Consider the following 18442-nt stretch of genomic DNA (forward strand, 5'->3'; position numbering starts at 1 on the left):
TGGAGTCTCCCAAAGGTGTTTGCAGTGAGCAGCGGGGGCTGAGTGGAAAGCTGTGTCTGTGCCAAGGTTCGAGAGTTGACTGCACTATCCCCCCTTTTTCTCATCTCCTCTGTGATACCGTTCACATGGGAGAGGGGTTACCACTCTACCTCAGAGATGGCTTTACTTCTGAAGAGAACCACCCAGAGCCCTCCAAGTCCTGATTCTGGGTTCTCTGAGCCCCCCCCAACCCCCCACAACCCAAGAAGCAGAAAAGACTCAGCGATGCAGTAAGGCCTGGTCCTTGGGACCATATGGAGAATGAAGGGGTTTTCCTGCAAGCTGGGCCCCTGTAGGGGGTGTGTGCTGTCTCCTAGAGCCTCAGGTCACCTGGCGGCACAGGTAAGAAAACGCTTCTCAGAGAGCACTTGCTCCTCATGTCCAGGACAGTCCTACAGGGTGGACTACCCCCCTCCCATTTTTGCAGAGACTGAAGATACTCAGTGCCTGGGCGTCATGTCAGGAAACGAGAGCTTTACTATGTATCAGGTTGCAGAGGAGAGAGGAAAGTGGCCCAGATTACTGGAGCCAGTCCTGAAGAGAATCTGAGGAAAAATCTCATGGAAATATTTTTTTTAACCCTTGCTGGAATGGATTCCCCAAAAAATAGGTCAGCAGGCTGGTATACACGTAGGACCTTCATCAGCAATGGGGGCTACTGTGCTGTGACCGTTGAGGACTTGGCCAGTCAGGCGAGGAGTGGTCACAGAGGGGAGAACACAGCAAAAGTAGAAGGCTGGTCTCCTACGGCACCGAAATGCTGCTCCTTCCTCCTCCACCCTGGGCATTGGGATTTCCAGTTTGAGAAATGAGGAGGGCTACTCCGAGAGTGAAGACCCATAGTGACAGGAAAGGTGACGGCCAGAACGCGTACCTGCCAAGTGAGAGGTTGAAGGAGCGATTTAGGCTGGCAGACGAGGACTTCTCTCACTTTTTTCTCTTCGTTACACTCTGTGACTTGAGTTTATCCGCTGGTGAATGGTACAGATTCTTTGTTTGCTTTGAAGCTCCAAACCATAATTGGCCAGGTTGGTATTCGTTGCAAGTGGGCAAACGCTTTTCAGATCTCCTTACGGAGACTCATAACACGCTTAAATGCACTGGGACCTTCAGGAGGGCAGGGTAGAGCGTGTGTGGGAGAGAGCTACCCAGAGGTACTGTGTTAGGATTCAGTGTTTTAAGGACCCAGCTGGCTTCCAAGTGCTGGGTAAATGCAAGGTTTGGGATAAGCACGGCCCCGCTGGAATAGCCCATCCCAAAAACATTGTCCCTGGGGTCCTTCCTGTCCTGCTAGCTGTGCTCTGTTTTAATTCTCCTTGCTTCCTGTAGGCGGTGGCTGACCACATCCCTCAGCTGGTCCAGGGGGTGAGAGGGAGCCAAGCCCAAGCAGAAGACCTTAGCGCCCAGCTGGCTCTCATCATCTCCAGCCAGAACTTTCTCCAGGTAACAGAAGCAGTCACCTGGGTTGTGCCCAGAGCTCCCCCACCCGTGGGGTAGGGGGTGCCCTTTATCCTTAGGGAGAAGAATTACCCAGTTCCACAGTCACGGCCAAGTCTTTGCAGTGAGCAGACCTTTGAAGGCCTTCCCACTGTATTTCCAATTTCAGGGGAGGTGGATTTAGCTTGGCAAAGCAGAAGGCTGCTGTGCAGGGAAATTGCCCTGGGAGATGGCCCATAATCCATTTCTCTTGGGAGTCTCATCTTTATTTCTCCTCTGTGAGGGAAAACATGGGATAAGTGGCAAGTTTTGTTGAGCAGCCTGGTACTAGGTGGAGCTCTCGGTCTGCCAGTTTCCAGAGAGTCTAATGCTGTTATTCACAGACTGGGGGTAAAAGAAGTGGTAAGTGCATCTTCTCCAAAGGTGGGATCTTTTTTTGTGGCAGTTGTACAATTACTAAGTGTTGTCTGTTTTTGCCGGCTAAGGGGTGGATTCATTTTAAGAAAAATAAAATGAGACTACGAAGTGGTGGGAAAACTCCCTTTTTACATACTCCTTGTATTCAGATTCCCTTGGCACTTCCTGTCTCCTTGAATCTCCCGAACAGGTCCTCGTCCTTGTCCTTTTCTAGTTGAATCTGTGCCTACAGGACTCACTGATACATCTGTTGGGCTAATTTTCCAAGCGCTGTAACTCCAGCACGGGCCGAAGGCAGATGCTTAACCGACTGGGCCACCCAGGCGTCCCTGTATACATTTTTTAAATTGGGATTTATTGTGTGTAGACTCTGCCCTTCATGTTAACATTTGTATTATGAGCATTTTTGGTTTTAAGTAATCTATCGTATGGCCACGGCCGTGCTCTGCTTGGCTCTTCCCTCGCCACTAGACCTACAGGTGGTTTTCAATTATTTGCCATCATAAGCAACCTGTGATAGGATAAAAGTCGTCATGTGTGCTCAAATATTTGTACTTCTCCTGAATTATTAGGATAAATTCCCAGAAATGGGATTGCAAGTGGCTTATTTTTATCTTGGGGCTGTTGAACATTGTGGCTTGGACAGGTGTTTCTCTTTTCATTGGGGTGGTTTGAGGGCCTGGAGCCAGTTGGGTTGTCCTCTCCCTGGGTACGCTTCTAGGGTATTATGATAGAGCCACGTAGACATGTTTCAGGGTCCACTCTGTCCCCGCTCTTATTTTTCCTTTTCTTTTCATTCTTTTAATTTTGCCATCACAGATGCATCAGATGGTAACAAGAATAAGACAAAGTTAGAAATAAGTGGAAATGGAATTGACAGACCAAAGAGTTGAGAACGTTTTAAACTTCATTCATATGTGTTGTAAAATGGGCCTTCTGGAAGGCTGAATGAATCTAAGTTTATGTGTAGCCATGCATGGAGCACATTTTCTTATACATCTTTTCCAAGTTGGGGACTCAAGCATTTAAAAACTAGGTTGTTGATAATTTCTTGAAGTTCTTATTGTTTGACTTTGCGTTTCCTTGATTGTCACATGTTAAATGGGTTTCATGTTTCAGTTGTTTTCGTTAAGTGAGGTTATCAACTTACGTTTCAGGCTGATATTTTTTTTAATGAATTCTCCTGTGTTATTTAAATATTAAAAATATTAACTTCTGTCATTAATGTTTATTTCCTGACACTTCAGTTGTTTAAGCATTACTAAAAGCAGTTTTATATCGTCTATATTAAAACCCCTAAAACAATTTGTTCTTTGGTCCAAATTGTACTTTTAAAGTTTTATACAAAGAAAATTACGAATGTATGAAAAATTTTAGCTACAAAGCTTTTGTCATACTGTTGTTTATTACACTGGAAAAATGGAAACATACCCAACACCACAGGACTGAGAAATATTAACAGATACATACAGTGGAATACTAGATAGCTCTTAAGTTTGGAAAATAGAATAAATAGTATGATCTTATTTTTGGAAATATGTATGCATGCATACAGACATCCATGCATGGTGAGATTATCCTGGGTAGTGAGATGTGATGTGACAGGTCATTTTCTTTCATTTTATCTGCCCACATTTTTTAAAGCAGTCTATTGGATGTATCTGAGACACAGATTAGAGAGCTATTCTAAGAAACACAAATGTATTTAATAAACTCTCTTTGAAATCGGTTTTAAATGAGAATTTCAAGCCACCATCCTTATTTTGCCCCCTCTCCATGATGCATACTCTGTTTTCTTTTTCTTCACATTTCTAGAGCTTACTGCCCTAGCGTATCTGATCTGGGGTGGCCATTTTCAGGGGTAGTCTGGATGGTTGTGGTCTTCCTTGGTTTAAGGCTCAGTAAGTGCCGGCTGATTTGCGGCACGGCTGTTTGGGTCTCTGCTCTGACTCCTGCTGCTCAGGGACCGTCTCGCTCTCTGCTCGTCTCCTTACAGCCTGGAAGCAAGATGGTGTCCTCCGCCAAAGCCGCCGTGCCCACCGTGAGTGACCAGGCTGCGGCCATGCAGCTGAGCCAGTGTGCCAAGAACCTTGCCACCAGCTTGGCGGAGCTGCGAACTGCCTCGCAGAAGGCAAGTGGACCCTTGTCACAGCAGTTAGCTCGCTGGGAACGGAGCTGCAGATGCCTTACTGTGGGATGTGACCCGGGGATGACCCAGGACCGGAACACTGCTGGGCATATTTCTGGGCAGAGCTGTCTGTTCCGTTTGCTTGATCTTTAAAAGATGCCCATGTAGCTTAGCTTTTGCCATTTTTAGCCACTCTCCTAGACTTAGTTGACCCACCTTCCAGTTGCACAGAACTTTTGTTAAACTATTTTAGGTTATATGCTCCTTCCCCCTCCGCAGTACCCCAGGAACAAGCAATGGTTCGTTGTTCACAATCTTAGGGGAGACAGGTAGTGGTCAGTTTCTTGGTGCCAGGTAAATTGCAGGCCAGAACAAGTGATCATATCTTCCAGGTATTATTTTGTGGATTTAATGAGTTATTTAGGCAGCATATTTATTTGGGGGGGGGTATTTATATTATCTTCTTTGCCCTGAAAACTTTTCCCATTTTACATGGGAACGTCCACCTTAACAAGGTCCTCAGTAGAACAGAATTAAGGATTAATGAGTTTCTGTCTCTAGCACTTATTAATTATCAACGGACCTCATTACTGTACTGTTTGATGTGTTATTAGCATGACATTCTGGCATGAGTTCATTTTTCCTCATTGTAGTGATCCCTTTATCAGAACTGGAGGCCTCATACATGAGTGAGGGGAGAAGGTTAGAAGCTGATTCGAATTCTTAATATAAGCAGTGTACTGCAGCACCAAAGAAAAATATCCAGAGCTTTAGGATAATGTTCAGTTGGAAAAAAATATCTTGAGCTGTGTTTCTCAACGAGAGGTCCAGAGACCATCTGCACTGGCATCCCCTGGGAGCATTCAGAATGCAAATTCCCAGGCCTCACCCCTGAGCAGCTGAGTCAGAGTCTGTGGTCATAGAACCTGAACATCTGCATTATACGAGTCTCATCAGTGAGCCTTAGGGAGAGTCACACCTCAACTACTTTGAGACTGTGAGCCTCAAAGTGGGACTCAAGCAAGACTGTCCACTGCGTATAAAAAGATATTAAGGCTTTAAAATATAAGAGTGTAAGCTCTGCTGTTAGACTGCCTACATGCAAATTCTGGCCTTGCCATCAACTAGTTTTTTGTGACCTCAGCAAGTTAATTAACCTCTCCGTACCTCAGTTTCTTCACTATGTACTATTGGCACATAGCAATCAATCAGTTAGTATTTACTGCTCTTGTCACTGTTAACTGAAAAAAAAAGAAATTATGATTTACCTGTATTTGACATACTGGTCTTTAATTTTACACCGATAATTTATTAACATGTGTATGGAGGGGGATGTGATCAAAGCATTTGGAGACCAATATCTTAAATGATCAAGAGAATGAAGTAGTTTTCTTAAAACAATTACTAAGGAAAAGAAAAATCCTTTTTGTAATTTTCAGTATGGAAAGGTAATGGTTTATAGTCTAGAACTTTGTAGAGAATCAATAAGGTTGATAACAGCTTGTTCCCATAGTCCTGGGTTCATTCGTTCATTTCTTCTTCAGCCACTCACCACATGCTTCTCAAGCCTCTGTGCTAGGTGCTCTCTCTCTCTAGAACCCAGACACACTGAAGAAGGATCCTCTTAGTCTGAGCGATAGATGCATTTTGGATAAAAATAGCTTCAAGGAGACTTTAAGTATATCCACTTATGAGACATACATAATTGATTATTTAGGGAGGTTAGGACAGACCAAGGTTGATTTTGTTCTATCAGGAAACACATACTCCACTGGCTTCCTGTTGCCAAGGTTGGAGAACCACTGGGTACATCCAGAAAGGCATTGGGTATGTTGCAAAGTACTGGGGACACTTTTCCCAGGCAGACTGTACACATATTCCCAACTCTGTCGCCAGGCCCATGAAGCCTGTGGTCCCATGGAAATCGATTCAGCGCTGAGCACCGTGCAGACACTCAAGAGTGAACTGCAGGACGCCAAGATGGCTGCCGTGGAAAGTCAGCTGAAACCGCTTCCGGGGGAAACGGTAAGAGATGTTAGAGCCTGCTGTAGGTTGGGCCTCTGCCTCATGTCATGATCACGGTGAGGCGTTTTTAGAAGCTGCATTTGGTGGCCCTGAACCACACACATTTTAAAAGCAAAACCCTAGAATAGCCCCGTTTTTAAGAACTGCGTTGAGATCAAGATGGCCCTGAAGGGGCCCCTGGTCATGGTTCTGTCTCTTGCTTTGCTGGGGGTTGGCTGGGGATGCACAAGTGTCTGTCACTCTTTTTCATAAACAAGACACATCCTCATGTTCTGATCCCACAGCCTTTTTCTGAGAAGAACGTCCAGCGCAGCTGGAGGAACTGGGTTTCAAAGTAGGAGTTCTTGTTTCTGGCTCCAGCTTGTGTCTTCAACCAGCCGTAGATAAGTCTTGCGTCTCCTCTGTGTCTCAGATATTTTATCTGTAATACAGATAGCAATGAGGTTATAAAGGTAGACACAGAAAATGTTTTCAATAGGCATGATTTGAAAAAACATCAGCTTAGCACAAGACAGTTGGAAGGGACAACAGCAAAGCACTGGAACCCAGTCCACAATCCAGTGGAATGGTGGGGACAGGGCTCTAATTTGATCATGTTATGGCGCCTCGTGATGCTTGAGTCAGGGTTTTCTTGGCTAAAATTTTACCAGCTCTTCTCATTTGTGTGTACCTCCTTTTCCACATTATTGAATGGTGCTAATAAGTGCTGTCATTTGGTAAGTACATCGTACGCACTGTGTGTGCCCAAAATCAGTCTAGTTTATCCTGATGGTAACCTTGATGAGCAAGTTTTGTGGATGCCATTTTGCTCTAAGAAAACACAGGTGCACGGGTAGGTTGTTACTATTCTGTCCAGTGTCTGCCCGCTGATGGTAGACCCGGGGTTTGAATCCAGACCAACAGGACTCCAAAGCCCACGCTCTTGATCCCTCCCGCTTGGCTACTGCTGCTCTTTGGATCCCCTAACGTACCATGGACCAATGGTACTTAGGAGGCCCTCAGAAACTATTTATTAAACCATGCTCCTGCTAATTGCAAAGATGAAGAAAGTCAGGCTCAGAGGAGTTAAGTCACCTAAGGTCACCCAGCTAATGATCAAGTCAGGTCTGGCCACAGGGCCAGCAGCATTGTGATGTAGTCCACGTGTCCCTTTGCAAGCTCCTGCACTCCAGGGAACTGGAGAGAGGCTGCCATCACATGACTCTGCCTTTACAGAAACCTGCTGGTCTGTTAAAATGCAAGAAACCCTGTGTAATTTTTAAGGAAACCGCCCCCAAAAGAATGTGTGTGATGTGTTAGAACATACTGTTGGCCAGAACATATTGTTGGCTACAGGTTCTTTTATATTTGAAGACACTGCCTATCCTGGGAAGCGATGTTGCAGAGTTAAAAAATGCATGCATTCTCTGATGCCTTCCTGCGCTCTCACGGTATGCCTGGAGGTTCTGTTCCAAAAGGTTGTCCCTCATCTAGCAATCAAATAATTATCCATACCCTGAGCCTTCAGTAAGTTTGTTCTCTGAATTATTTATTCAGTTTACAAAGCAAGATGACGTGCTGTTCATGGGAAGCAAGCACTCTGCCCATTTTCATAATCTCATGTACCAGGGCAAACCTCTCTTTCTATTGCATTTCCTCCTGGTTAGAACTCCTCGAAGTATAAAGATCGAAATGAACAATGTTAGTGGTCCCACATGCCAGGAAGGCGGTGCCGCTGGATGTCTGCCCACTTCCTGCCAAGGCATAATTAATTCTCGCTAAGGATTTGTTGCAGACTTTCTAAATTAGCTTCCAAAGGCATGATGCTAATAGCTACCATTTGTTGAGTACCTACATTGATTCTGAGAACTTGCTAAGCTTAAGTATTAGGATCTCTTTAGGAAACCGAGGCCTGGAAAGGTTCGGTAACCTGCCCAGTCTCTGACAGCTAGCATGTGGGGGAAGGAAGCAGAGGGCAGGCGCCTGAACCCAGATTTGTTTATTCTGAAGCATGGACTCTTTCCCCTTCTGTCACCCTACTTACTCTTAGCACCAATGCCATCAGGTGAGGAAAAGCTGAGGACCACGATTTGATGTGCATCATTTGTATGCTAAGATTTGGTGTATGTTGCTTTTCTTCTAAGTTGTCTTCCTCCTTGGATATTCTTACAGCTGGAAAAATGCGCTCAAGACCTAGGAAGTACATCCAAGGCAGTGGGCTCGTCCATGGCACAGCTTCTGACCTGTGCTGCTCAAGGCAATGAGCACTACACAGGTGAGACCCACAACCTTCGTGATGCCCTGTGGCCAGGTGCAGACTGCTGGGATGGGCGGTGGGGGTCAGCAGCGGGGGTTCCTTGATTTGACCATGAACCTAACTTTGTTTTTCAACAGCAGTTTACAGATTTTTCAAGCTCTTTCCATGTGCTTGTTACTGGGCTTGAAACTAAGCATATAAAGATGAATAAAATATGAATGCCCCAAATTATTTGTGGATCACCCCTTCTAGACTATTAGAAAAAGTAATTACAGACTTTGAGGACTGTCTCTGTATGACTCTTGAAATCTCACTAAAGGAATTTAAAAAAAATGTTAAGGAAAAAAGGATGACAACAAATAAGATGCCAGTGAAATTTTTGAAGATGGAAGGAGATAGATGACTGATAGCGAATAGAACCAATGAACAAAAACTAAAAGTCTTCAGGGATAGGGCAGCCAGCAAGAAACAAGCTGACTTGTGCTGCAGAACCCTGAGGGGGTTTGAATATTAGAGATACGAGGTACCCATAAGGGCAGGAGACGCCTTTAAACAGAAGGCTATATAGAAACAGATTGTGTAATTATCAACTCTAGGAAAAGCACCAGGTTTATATAAGGAAATGTCTTTCTAATAGGAAGTAGACAGAATAGGAAGCCTATAGCTTCCTAAAATGGAAACAGTGAGAAGATTCATTATAAGCCCATTACCTGAAAATAGGAAATGTGTCAGAAGAAAGCTCAAAGAGCTGAGTGGCTCTAGGAAGGGAATGGGATGGGAGGGGTGGTTGTTGATTGTTGCTGTTACACAGTAGTACTGCCTGACTTCTTTTAAAAAAGGTATACATTGTTACTGAAGTGTAATAAACTTCCAGAAGAGAGCAGTTAAGTCCTGAATGTGTACCTTCCTGAGTTACTATAAATTGAATGCACCCCAGCCACCACCACCAAGATCAAGCGGTGGAACGTTTTCAGCACCCACCATGTGCCTGCTCCCTGCCAATCATTTTATTTCCTCCTGTCCCCCAGAGGTAAACACCCATGACTTGTAACAGTACAAGTTGATTTGCCTGTTTTAAACTATGAATGGAATCATGCAAGGTGTGTCCATGTTTTTGCTGCTTTTTCTGGCATTATGATGTGAGATGCACAGGATGTCAGAAGCCGTTCTTTCCTTTCTGTTGCTTCCTGCAATATTTCCTTATGTGAATATACCTGTTGGTGACTCTTTGTACCATTGATGGGTAAAGCTATGAATAGTTCTCGTACATGCTGTTTAGTGAATGTAAATAGGCATTTTCTAAATAACTACCTAGAGATGGACGTGCTGGGTCCCAGGCTGTGCTAATAACCCAGCTCTGTCCTTCCAGCAGCGTGTGAACGCTCCGTTTGTTCACATTCCTGTCTCCACTTTTGTTGTCAGCCAATGTCATTAGCCATTCTGCTGAGCGTGTAATAGTATCATATTATGGTTCTAATTTGTAATTCCCTGATGAGCAATGCAGTTGCTCATTTTTTCATGTATTAATTGGCCATTTGGACATCTCAAAGTGCCTGTTCATGCCTTTTGCTCTTTAAAAAAAAGCAAACAACAACCTTGAGTTATCTTTGTGTTAGTTGGAATTTTCACTCGTATGTATTTCTTTTATCTTGAGGCTTACCTTTCACTCTCAAAGCTGTTTCTTGATGAACAGATTTTTTTAGAATTTTAATATAGTTCAATTTACAATGTTTTTCCTTTATGGTTGCTAACTTTCTGTGTCCTTTTTAAAAATTTTTCCTCTCTAAAATCAAGATATTCTCTTCTGTTACAGTCTAGAAGCTTTGTTGTTTTACTTTCTATATTTGGAACTGTGGTCCCCCTGCAATTGAGTTTTATATATAAGCAAAGAGAGTCCTTACTCTTTTTTCTCTTGGATATCTGTCTGACCCAGCACCACTCACTAAAGCCATCATCATTTCCCCAGTGGTCCTGGTTGGTCCTTAAGTGAAAGCTGTATGCAAATTAGCTTCTGATCTTCTACTTCTTTTCCAGTGATTTGATTGCCTGTCCCTACCATAGTAGCACGCTTTGCTGATTACTGAATTTTATACTAAGTATTAATACCTGGTTATATGAGTCCTCTGACTTCATTATTTCTCAAGTAGTGCTGACTCTTCTTGCCCCTTTATATTTCCACATAAATTCTACAATCAGCCTGGCAGTTTCTACCCCCAAAAAACCCTGTTCATTTTTTTTTTTTTTTCTTAATTGGAGTTACACTGAATCAGTTTGGGAATAAGTGACATTCTCACATTCTTGAGGCCTCTAATTTACAAATAGGACATGTCCCTCCACTTACTTAGATTTTCCTTTTAATACTGTTTTATAGTCTTGTGCATATAGTTTCATGCCTTTATTTTCATTGTAATGTGCATGATATATCTTACCCCATTTTCAGTTTTTTTGTATACTTTTATTTAACCTGTATCTTGTGAGCATCATGTAATTGTTTTGCAAAGGGAGGGGTTGTTGATGCAACATCTTTTTTCTTTTAATTTTTTAAGGATTTTATTGAGAGAGAGCTATAGCACAAGTCAGGGGGAGGGGCAGAGGGAGAAGCAGGCTTCCCACGGAGCAGAGAACCAACATGGTGCCCTGTCCTAGGATCCAGGCATCATGACCTGAGCCGAAGGCAAACACTTAACAGCCTGAGCTACCCAGGTGCCCCATCAATCTCTTGTTTCAATTGGAGTATTTGTTCCATTTACCTATAATGTAATTACTGATATATTGGGGTTTGAATCTGTCTTTTTACTCTTTGTTTTCTGAATGACTTACCTGCTCTGGGTTCCTTTCTCTCTCTCTCTCTCTCTCTCTCTCTCTCTCTCCTGTCTTCAGATTCATATGTATCTGTTAAGTTCTGCTTCTTTCTCCTTGATTACCTTGTTAGTTATACATTCATTGACTAGTCTAAGATTTTTGAAAGTTAGTGTGTTCACCACTTCCTGGACAGTGCAAGAATCTTAGGACACTTTCATTCCTTTTACCTTTCTTCCTGCTCATTCTTTGTCGTCATTTGTGGGTTCTGATTATGCAGATATTTTAATCCCCTCCATATGGTCTCCATATCGTTTCCTACAGTCAGTATCCATTTAGAGTCACTGCCACATTGACCTGCCCATTGTTCTGTATTCCCTGCTCCCTCTCCATGTGCTTCCACCGGGGATTATTTCCTTTGTGCCTTAAGAACTCCCTTCATTTCCTCCAGTGTGACTTTATTGGTAACAAATTCTGTCCATTTTTGTTTGTCTAAAACTGCCTTTGTTTAGCCTTTATCTTTGGTAGATAATTTCACTCATAAAATTTTAAGCTGGTAGTTCTTTTCTGCCAGAACTTTGAAGGTGTTATTCCATTGTCTTCTGGCTTCCTTTATTTCTGTTGTGAAGTCAGCCGTCAGTCTCCTTTTGGGAAGGTAATGTGAGGTTTTTTTTAAATATTTTGAATTTTTTTAAGTTTTTAAATTTTTTATTTAAAATCAATCAGCCAACATATAGTATAGTACATCATTAGTTTTTGATATAATGTTCAATGACCCCTTAGTTGCATATAACACCCAGTGCTCATCACATCACGTGCCATCTTTACTGCCCATAACCCAGTTACCTCATCTCTCCACCCACCTCCTTTTCCACAACCCTGTTTGCCAGAGCCAAGAGTCTCACTGTGGTTTTATTTTTTCCCCCTCTACTAACTTTTTGAATTTTTCAGTCTTTTTTCAAAGCAATGTGCTTAGAGAAATTTTATTGGGTGTTTATCCTGCTGTGGATTTTTGTACAGCTTGAAAATGGGACTTGTTGTCTTAGGTCAGTTTTAGAAAATTCTCAAGCACCATATTTTCAAATACTGTCTCTGTCCCTTTTTTTTTTTTTTTTCCCTCTTCTTCTCTGTAGATTCCAGTTACCATAAATGTCAGGTGTATGATGTGTCCCCTAATCTTTCCTGTACTTGCTCTGATTTTTCTTCTCCGTGCTTTATTCTGAATATTCTCATTTGATCAGTCTGTAGCTCACTCTTCTTCTCTTTAGCCATGTCTTTTCTGCTTTCAGCCTTTTCCGAGTTTTTAATTTGAAATGTCCCATTTTTCAGTTTGAGGATAGCCATTTGATAGTTTGCTTGCACTTTCCTTTCTCTGCTGAAATTTTCTTTCTTGCCGCCTAATTTCTTCAACTTAGTCATCACAAGTTATTAAAGTCCTGGTTCAGTAATTCTGATATCTGGATCACCTGTGGGCCTATGTTCCCGGTCTGTCATTTTTCCCCTCTTATTTTTCGGCTGTTGGTCCTACCTCCTGGTGTTTCTGATAGTTTTTAATTTAATTCTAGACTTTGGTATTTTAAACTGAAGAGATAATGTGAGACTCTGAGTTGTGTTTCTTTCCCTATGGAAGATTATTCTTTGTTTCTGGCATGTAGTGAACATCTAGGCCGATCCCCATAATATGAGCAGGGACTGGGCTGATGAGCGGGATTGAGCTGCCTGGAAAATTGCTGTCTATTTCCAGTTGTTTTTTTAGGGCATAGACATTTTTGAAGTATCCCTTCAGAACATCTGTAAACTTTACCAGGGCCATTCTCTTCCATGGGCTCAGAACTGTTGCTTTTTAATCCTCCCAGCCCCATGAAATTGCAGGAAATTTTGCTCAGCTTCTGAGCAACAGTTTACAAATGAAGAAGGGGTGCCTTGAGGGGAAAAGCAGCCCTGTACCACCCCCACTAACATGCTTTTTTTCTTTTAAAATCTTATCCCTCTTAGTGCCTTGGTTTCTCTCCACTGCTGTCAAACAGATGTTTTATATGATTTTTCCAGTGGTTTTAGTTGTGTCTCTGAGGGGAATTGATCTGGATTAAGCTGTTCTGCCATTACTATAATCAAAGTCCCCTTGGGTTTTTTTTTTAACTGTGTCTGTTTATTACCTGGAGAGTAGAAAGAAGAGGAGCACACACGGAGAGTACTCTGTAGTATAATAGAGTACCTGCAGGAGTAAGGGAGAGTAAGGGAAACCATCAGGAGTGAACTGGCCCCCCTGGTCAGGATTGTAAGGATTGTTCAGCATTCATTTAGCATTCAAGGAGAAGGAAACGTATTTATAAATTCTTACAAAGCAGAGGGTACATGAAAAGTACGTGTTTCAAAACGTTCTACACGTTTCTGGAATCTTGCTGGCTCTGGTAGCTCATGAAATGGACTCTTGCGTGGAAGGAAGACCGCTTTACAGGTCGCATCCTCCGACACTGATAACACCCAGGATGACAGACTGTCTAGTCTGTGTGTGAAAAACGACCTCGAAATAGCACCATTTCATCTTGGCAGGTGCTGAATGGGTGTTTGGGAAAGTGGAACAGTGTATATCGAGTCCCAAAGGTAAGAGGAAAGAAGGCTGACCAAGTGACTGGGCGGGGGCTTCGGGTTAGAGGCGAGCAGGTGAGAAGTAAGAAGTGAAGCCCAGAAAGGGAGGCTGAGTCAGATCCTAAAGAACCTTCTAACTTCAGCTTAAATCATTAAAAACCTCACCTAAGATCATGTGAAAGTAGTGAAGAGTTTTCATCGATGGACATGGTTTGGTTTTCCTTTTAGCTAAGTTGCCCTTCCTCTCGTACGTGGATAACTTGGATGGAAGCAAAGTTGGAGGCAGGCAGGCCAGCGTGAAGGCTGCTGCCTTCATCCATATGAGAGATGGGTGTGGCCTGTGACAGAAATGAAGGGATAGATTAAAGAGAGACCTCAAAGCTGTTAAGCTTTAGCTTACACTGGTCAGGAACTGGCCAAAATGGGAGTAAGGAAAGCAACGCGGGCAACGCTAAGACGTGTGTGAATCGCCATGGCAGAAACACAGGGTCATGGGCAGGTGTGGCAGGGGCTGGAGTTTAGGGATGCTCAGTTCAGCTGTAAATGCATTCAGTTGGAAGCATCTGGAGGATGTCCCAAGTCCAGGTGCCCATGAGACAGCTAGAAATTGGCCTCTGGAACTCAGTGGTGAAGTCTGGGAGGGAAATAACAATTTTTAAATGTTTAATGTGATACTAATCATTGAAACTGTGGAAGTATGGGTGAGTTTGCCTAGGGGGAATGATAGAGTAAGAAAAAGGTTATCAGATATAACCCTGCAGAACCCTAATATTCAATGAGAAGAAGGAAGTCTTTGCAGGAAGTGAGAACATACAGCCTTGGAGAAGAGCAAGAAAACCGGGAGAGAGGAGTATCTCTAGAATCAGAGAGGTGGTTGCTACCCAGAAAGTCACCTAAGAGAGGGACTTAGGAAGCATCCGTTGGCTTTGGGAAAAACAGGCTCACTCTTTGCCTTGTTGAAAGCAAGTCCAGGCCTGTTGGAGAATGGATGGGACGCAAGGAGAGCGCACACGTGTGGACAACTTCTCCCGGGTCTCAGCTCCCTCATCCTCAAATGAGGTATGCGGGATATTCAGGAATTACAGCTGAGCTGCCCACTGGCTGGATTCTAACACAGATGTGTTTTTGTTTGGCCGGGGCAGTATTCAAAGTACATTTCTACTGGGCTAAACACAGTTGTACGTAGACCCCTTTTCAGATCCTGTGCGACAAATTAAAAACCTACATCATACCAGGTTTTTAACCTTAGGATTTTGCCACGTGGGCTAGTGCCATCCACACACAACCTACATGAATGCCAGTCAGCAGTAACTACCACTACAAAGCATTGCACTACGTCACTTATCACTGGTGGGTCTTCCTAAGGCTCTGTTCCTGAACTGATTTAAAATCCAGATAGCAAGAATACTGTGAAAGTAATCTATGTCTTCAAAGGATTGTGGTTGTTGCCACAGTGACCTGCTTTTGAGTTTCCCACAGGCAGTTCTGGCTTTATAGTGCACCCTGGACTGTAGGAACATTTTCTTCTGGAGGGTGGTGTTTGCCGGGAGACCCGACCCCTAATGAGCGTCATCACTACCATCGAGAAGTCGCTCTGAACTGAACCTTGGGCAGCCGTAGATGGTCACTGGGCTCCCCAGCCTCTCATCGTCTTTGTTTCACTCCTTTGATGGTGCAGCTTCCTCTTTTTTGGAAACCCGATGCCTCCAAAGAGGATCCTTGAGATGCCTTGAGATCCTCAGCGGAAAACACGTGGGATAGATCAACCTAAGGTTTTGGCACTCAGCTCATCTGGTTTCCGCCTTTTTAAAAATTGTCTGGGTCTATGAAAGGTTTTTCAGTAAATGATTTTTGCGTACACATGGCTCTCCTAATTGTGTATGATAACCGTTTTAGTCCTTCAAAGTCATACACAACTCAAACAGAAATGGACTCAGGGGACTGTCTAATAAATGGAAAGGCAAGAGGAGATGTCTCGAAATCACAGCCCAGAATTTCCAACAGTCAGAGCAGTGATCTCAGCCTCTCCTAAAACCTGTGGGACCTGGAGGCCCTAGAGGGGAAAGGCAGCAGTCTGGGCCACACAGCTCATCATCAGCAAAGCCAGAGCTAGACGAGATCTTAACCACATCTGGTGCCTTTCTGAGCAAGGGCATCTTTCAACCCTATGCCAGAAGCTTAAACATAAAAAGGAACCGACTGCTCTACTCAGCTTTTTTCTCTCTTTCACCTTCACTTTATTTATTTCTGTGTTTTCTCTTCTGGGCTTGCCCTTTGCCATAAAAATCACTCTGTGTAAAATTCTCCCGTACCTCGTGCTCCATCCAGAAGTGCCATGGGATGAACGGTAGATTGGCAGCTTTGTAATTTGCCCTGATTAGATTGTAGAGTTATGTGCCAGCTGTGTGACTTCCTGAATATTGACAGATTAGCAAGTCTGCAACACTGCAAAGTTGTCTTGTTTTGTGGATCTGGGGCCTTTTGCATTATTGTATTATGGTGCCCTGTCCTCGGAAAGGAGAGGACCACCTGCTGCATCTGTGCTGATTTGGCAGAAGCAACCACTGATCAGAGGTGGCCTCAGGGGCACCCAGACGCCTTCCAGCTGAAGTCTTGAGACAGGAGTCCCCTCAAAGCTGAGTGAGCGAGATATCGATGGGTCATTTTCACTTAGATAGTGTATGTTCTAACCAGAGTCCCTCACAGTTCTCTACCCCCATAGAGCACTGTGCAGAGACTGATCCAGAAGTTCAGAATCCCCAGATCTAGCTCTCGCACTGCCTCTGAAAGTGTGTCATGGACAGGACACCACTCAGTGCTGCACCCCATCTGTGAAGCAGTCGGTGGGATGCACTTGAAGGTGGGCTCCTCGGTGTTTTTCAGGGTGTTCAGATTCCCTTGGTACAGGCTCTGGTGTTTCTAGTCTTCACCCTCTTCTTGGGTACGCCAAGCGCTAGGTGCGGTGTACGAAGGTGTGTGTTCATTCTATGGGAGGTGGTGCTCTATAAGAACTAGTTTCTATTCACAGTGTATCACCAAATCCCATCATCCTTAGCCGTGAAGTTAAGGCTGAACAGCCACTTCACAGAGGCTATCCAGATGGTCACTAAATGTATGAAAATGTGGTCCCCTTCATTATCCCTTAGAGATAGCAGAGCTAAACCTCAATGGCACACCCGCCAGAATGGCTACGGTAAGAAATGCTGTAAGAAATCTGACAGCAGCTAGTTTGGGCTGGGATGTAGAGCCACTGGAATGCCCTACATTGCTGGGGGCGTGTATAATGGTAAAACCATTCTAAAAAGGCTTTGTCCTGTCCTCTAGAGCTGAAGATAAACTTACTCTGTGACATAGCAGTTCAGCTCCTAAGTTTCTATCCAGAAAAATGATTCCATCTGGCCACCTACATGCATGTAAAGAACTCTCTTGGTTGCTTTATTCATAATAACCCTAAAACACAAAACAGCCCACATGTGCATCAGCAGAGGAGCAGGTAAACAGATGATGACTTGTATCGTGAAATACGATGTAGCAAGAAAGAGGAATGAATGTAACAACATGGGTGAAACTCCTGGAGTTCTGATAGCAAAAGAGACCAGACACAGAAGAACACATACTTGTGGTTCCCTCAACAAGGAGTTGGAGAACTGGTAAAACTAGTCTACAGGAATTGAGGCTGCAACAGTGCTTGCTTCTGGTGAGGGGGTTCTTGCCAGAGGAAGGACGCAGGCGATGGAACTGCTCTGTCGCCATCTGGTTGGTGGTGATGTGCTCACAAACCTGTAAAAACGCCGCGAGCTGCCCATGTGGACTGCTGCTTTCTTGTCTAGAAGTCATGACCCAATAACAACCATTGGGAAGGGAAGTGCATCTGAAAGATTTCATCTGGGTCCTTGATCCCACGAGCTTTGGTGTTTTGGGCCTGTGGCCATGCAGGGCGAGGGGAGCCCGAGCAAAATCCCTTTCAGCCTGGCGCTTGCTTTCCCTTATCTCTTAGATTGGCCCAGAGCCAGTGGTATGGGCTGCTCCTTGGAAAAGCCTAGCAATTCAGATTTTAGAAGAAGCCCCACCCACTGTCCGAGGGTGCTCTCCTTTCTAGGAAGCTGTGGTCTAGAAGCTGATTTTTAAGTAGACTATGACTTCTAGGTAGAATCTAACAGAAGGTGTGGTGGGCTTTCATTTCCAGGGGTGGCTGCCAGAGAGACAGCTCAGGCTCTGAAGACGCTGGCCCAGGCTGCCCGCGGAGTAGCCGCATCCACGAGTGACCCTGCAGCTGCACATGCCATGCTGGATTCTGCTCGGGACGTCATGGAAGGCTCTGCCATGCTCATCCAAGAAGCCAAGCAGGCCCTGATTGCACCCGGGGATGCTGAGAGTCAGCAGAGACTAGCCCAGGTGAGGCCCAGAACGGCAATTGTGGTCATTGCTAAGTGGTAGTATTGGCAGGCTCTCTCCTGGGCACTTTCCCTGGTGTGCACATTGTTCGATCAGTGGGTGTTTTCAAAATCTCCCAAAGTACCATACCTATAGAGGCCGTGCATGACACCCACTTCGCTAATTCTTGCCCAGTACCCCCCACGATAGGAGATCTGCTTGACTGAGTCAACAGATAGTATGGGGGCAAGGGGAGGGGTTGCTGTTGAAATCTGTCCTCGGGATTTCGGGAGCCAGGACACAGCATGTCTGTTGGGGGCCCGTGTATGCTTCAGTATATTCCTCTCCCTAGTCTGGGAGGTGAGGTAGATAGTAGACTTAGTCTGGCCACTCCAAGT

At 44.3% G+C, this 18442-nt stretch overlaps 1 protein-coding gene across 1 annotated transcript in view; it reads left to right on the forward strand.

The window, feature by feature from the left end:
- Positions 1-18442, forward strand: part of TLN2 (talin 2) — a 420526-nt gene that overhangs the window by 290825 nt on the left and 111259 nt on the right. Inside the window, exons 25-29 of the mRNA XM_080808179.1 lie at positions 1369-1482; positions 3890-4024; positions 5918-6046; positions 8198-8300; positions 17857-18065. Of these exons, the coding sequence (XP_080664305.1) occupies positions 1369-1482; positions 3890-4024; positions 5918-6046; positions 8198-8300; positions 17857-18065 (690 nt within the window). The remainder of the gene's footprint in view (positions 1-1368; positions 1483-3889; positions 4025-5917; positions 6047-8197; positions 8301-17856; positions 18066-18442) is intronic.

This window comes from Martes martes, assembly GCF_963455335.1.
Source record: "Martes martes genome assembly, chromosome: 7".
Taxonomy (NCBI): Eukaryota; Metazoa; Chordata; class Mammalia; order Carnivora; family Mustelidae; genus Martes; species Martes martes.